The following is a 3,339-nucleotide window of genomic DNA, read 5'->3' as shown; positions in this document are numbered from 1 at the left end:
AGACAAACCAAAGTAGAGAGGTTAGAACAAAACCTGCATCTGTAGGAAGAAAAGTCCATGGCTTCCTGGTCCAGTATCATATTTAATCGTACACCGGTAGTTATGATCGATTATTATAAATGCCTAATGTATTGCCATGTTTACAATGCTACGTACATTGTATATAGACTCAGTAATGTACAAGGTGTCGCCTAACCATTTCCCATACAGACTGCATTCAAAGCTTCACCCACACACAAAACACACTTATCCAAGATACGTCGATGTATCGGACTTGACCCGGGTGCTTGGTCTACCTCTCTCCAGTGGAGGATGGCTGAGACCCATTAGAAGAGCAGAGAGCTCCTCCAGCTGCCCCACTCAACTCATCCAACTCAGCAGTGGAAGCATATGAATGGCTATTTAAAACCAAAGATTCTACACAGAGGTTTTTCCAAAGGGACAACATGTGCACTTAAGCACTTGAAGTCCTGAAGAACCCTTAACCTTGGAAAAGATTCGATTAGTCTGGAAAACATTAAGATGTTGAGCCATTGACCATTTTTACCCATTTCCTAGTCCTACCTGTAACTGTATGCTATGCTTACACTTTACACACATGTACTCAGCTTTTATCTGATACAACTTGCAACTGAAGGTCAATAATGAAACCTTTTTTCTGAGAAAGACAAACCCTCAATACATAGTACAGATATGGTAGTGCTTTTATTGAGATTTGTAACAGAGGGCAGGACATTGTCACTCCTCCACCAATGGCGGAGGAGAAAGCTTGAGCTGGAAATTCTCGCTGTGAAATATGCTTGCAGTTCCTGGGTGGGCGGGGTTTAGTAGACTGGCCTTCTCATTGGTGTGCGAGGTGGCGAGGTCCGAGAGGATGGCCAACTAAAACACAGGAGAAAAGGAAAATATTTACCACAATAAAATCACAACATCAAATAATCCCATTTAGACACAACAACACATCCACCAGAACACCCACTGACAATCAGATAATATAATCTCCTTAAAAACAGCATGAATGAGCTTACCGCAAATGATAATAGCCATCTAAATTAGCACATTTATGCTTTAATTACTGACAATCAAACACATTATTTTCAAATTTCACAGCTTTAACATGTACCATTTTAGCACACACAGAATAAAGTCTAAACTGGCAACTCGCAACCAGAGAACCAATGACTTCCTGTCCTCACTGCTGCAAAGTGATTTATTATTGCTCGGGCAAAACTGACTTCAAAGTTAATTAAGAGCGGACTAAAACAATCCCACGGGAGCTGACCTGTGCTGACCTCGCCTCAATGTACTTTGCAGTCTCACCACAAGACAGCCCTCCGAGGCCTCTCCCTGCGCACCAGTCTCGTAGAGGTCAAGCCGTGCAGTCACGGAACTAGAGTCGTCGACGTAGAGCGAGCTAGTGCACACTCGTTTATAAGCTAGTGCACACTCGTTTAAAAAAGTAGGCACATAAACCGGTTGTCTTAAACCGCTCTTACATATAGATTCACTACAGTGCTTACGAGAGCACTCAAGCATCCGTGCATCTGTGCAAACGCTACCTAATGGCAGTGCCGTCAGCCGCAGCAGAAGGCGACTGTGCATCTGAACGCAATAACATAACGGAGTGCGGAGGGAGATCATTTGACGGCAGTAAAAGACACAACAGCCGCGTGGCACTCGCGCCGTACTTCTTCCCACAAAAGGCTCGCTCTGACAGGGTCGTTACCAGCTCATTCATGCCTTCTGTCTGATAACAAGGCGCTGGTCCAGCCGGGTGGAACCCCCCCAACCCCCCCCCCCCACCCATACCCCGCTCGCCTGTTGTAGTCTGTTTATCGGGCCCGACTCAAAACAAGCTCTTATCAGAATACGCAGGAAGAGTCGGGCACGGAGGAAAACAGAAACGGAGGATGTTTGTTTATTTGCGTCCGCTCTGCTGCCAAGGCTCATCTGAGTATTGATTTAGTCTGCAGCCGCGGATCGCAGAGGCGATACAATGATGCACTCCATACAAGAGAGAGAGAGAGAGAGAGAGAGAGAGAGAGGGAGAGAGAGAGCAATGGAAGGGTGATGAAAGCAGACCCATGGAGAGAAGGTACAGGTGTGAAATATGAGAGAGAGAGAGAGAGAGAGAGAGAGAGAGGGAAGGAGAGAGAGAAAAAAAGAGAGAGAGAGGGAGAGAGAGAGATAATGAAAAATAGAGAGGCCTGAGAGAGAAGCCTGCTGAGGCGGACACTTCCAAGTGCATCAAGCGGTGCTCTTCCATACATTGGTTTGCAAACCTGAGTAGTGCATAAACTACACAAATAAGCTGAACATCATACTTCTTAGTTGAGGCACACACAAACACAAAAGCTGGCACCACACAGGCAAATTCATATTAAACCCACACACATACACATACTGTAGACACACTAATACATTCTTCTCAAGACAAGATTTCTCTCCATTAACTCTTTTCCCTCTCCATTTCACACACATACATGCACTTACACACACACACACACACACACACACACACACACACACACACACACACACACATGCATTCCAATCTCTCATTAGTGATAATACCCTGACTGGGCCTGCTGGTTGGAAGGGGACCCAGAGGAGTCTTGCTCAACTAGAGCAATCAATGTCCATTTAAATGGGGAATGGTGAGAATCAAACAGCATAATCTAGCCCTCCGCAGCCGCCTTACAGGTCAGCAGAGGAGCAGCACTTTGAAGATGCTTGGACACACACACACACACACACACACACACACACACTGGCCCTCATTTATCAACCGAGCGTAGAAACCAACGTATATCTGAGCGCAGGAACCATCTTACGACGAGGCTCACTTGTGATTCATCAAACTTTCCTATCACTCCAATTCTAGCGTAAGAATAAACGTGTGTTGATAAATGTGGCGGCTGGAAACAAGCGCAATTTAAATATCACGCCTCTATATACAGTATGCTCGTTTTAATGGCCTCGCCCCTAGAATTTACGACATGAAGGTGCATTATACGTCCAAAAGAGATCATTAGTGATCTCGAGCCACAGTGACGTCCAGCTGAACCTTGTTCATTCTGACAGCTAGAAGCTGTCATCAAGGAAGGCGGGAAACTAGAGCGATTTAAGCGCAAAAGAGAGAACGCATCATAACATAAATACATTCATTACAAAACCATACGACACTGAAATTTGCCCTTTGAAAATAATTTAAAATATATAATTCATAAGTGTTGCGTTTGCCAAAGAGAAAGTATAATCACACGTGCAATTGCGCACACACACACACACACACACACACACACACAATGACACACATGCACGCACATGCACATGCAG

The 3,339-nt window shown here is 45.0% G+C and overlaps 1 protein-coding gene across 1 annotated transcript in view; it reads right to left on the bottom strand.

Annotated features, from left to right (window-relative positions):
• Window positions 1–681: 681 nt before the first annotated feature.
• Window positions 682–3,339, bottom strand: part of vps8 (VPS8 subunit of CORVET complex) — an 85,671-nt gene continuing 83,013 nt past the window's right edge. Inside the window, exon 45 of the mRNA XM_062527528.1 lies at window positions 682–882. Within this exon, the coding sequence (XP_062383512.1) occupies window positions 739–882 (144 nt within the window). The 3' untranslated portion in view covers window positions 682–738. The remainder of the gene's footprint in view (window positions 883–3,339) is intronic.

The sequence above is a fragment of the Sardina pilchardus genome, chromosome 23, assembly GCF_963854185.1.
Source record: "Sardina pilchardus chromosome 23, fSarPil1.1, whole genome shotgun sequence".
Lineage (NCBI taxonomy): Eukaryota > Metazoa > Chordata > Actinopteri > Clupeiformes > Clupeidae > Sardina > Sardina pilchardus.
The sequence above is the reverse complement of the archived record's forward strand: the minus strand, read 5'-3'. Positions and strand labels throughout refer to the sequence as shown.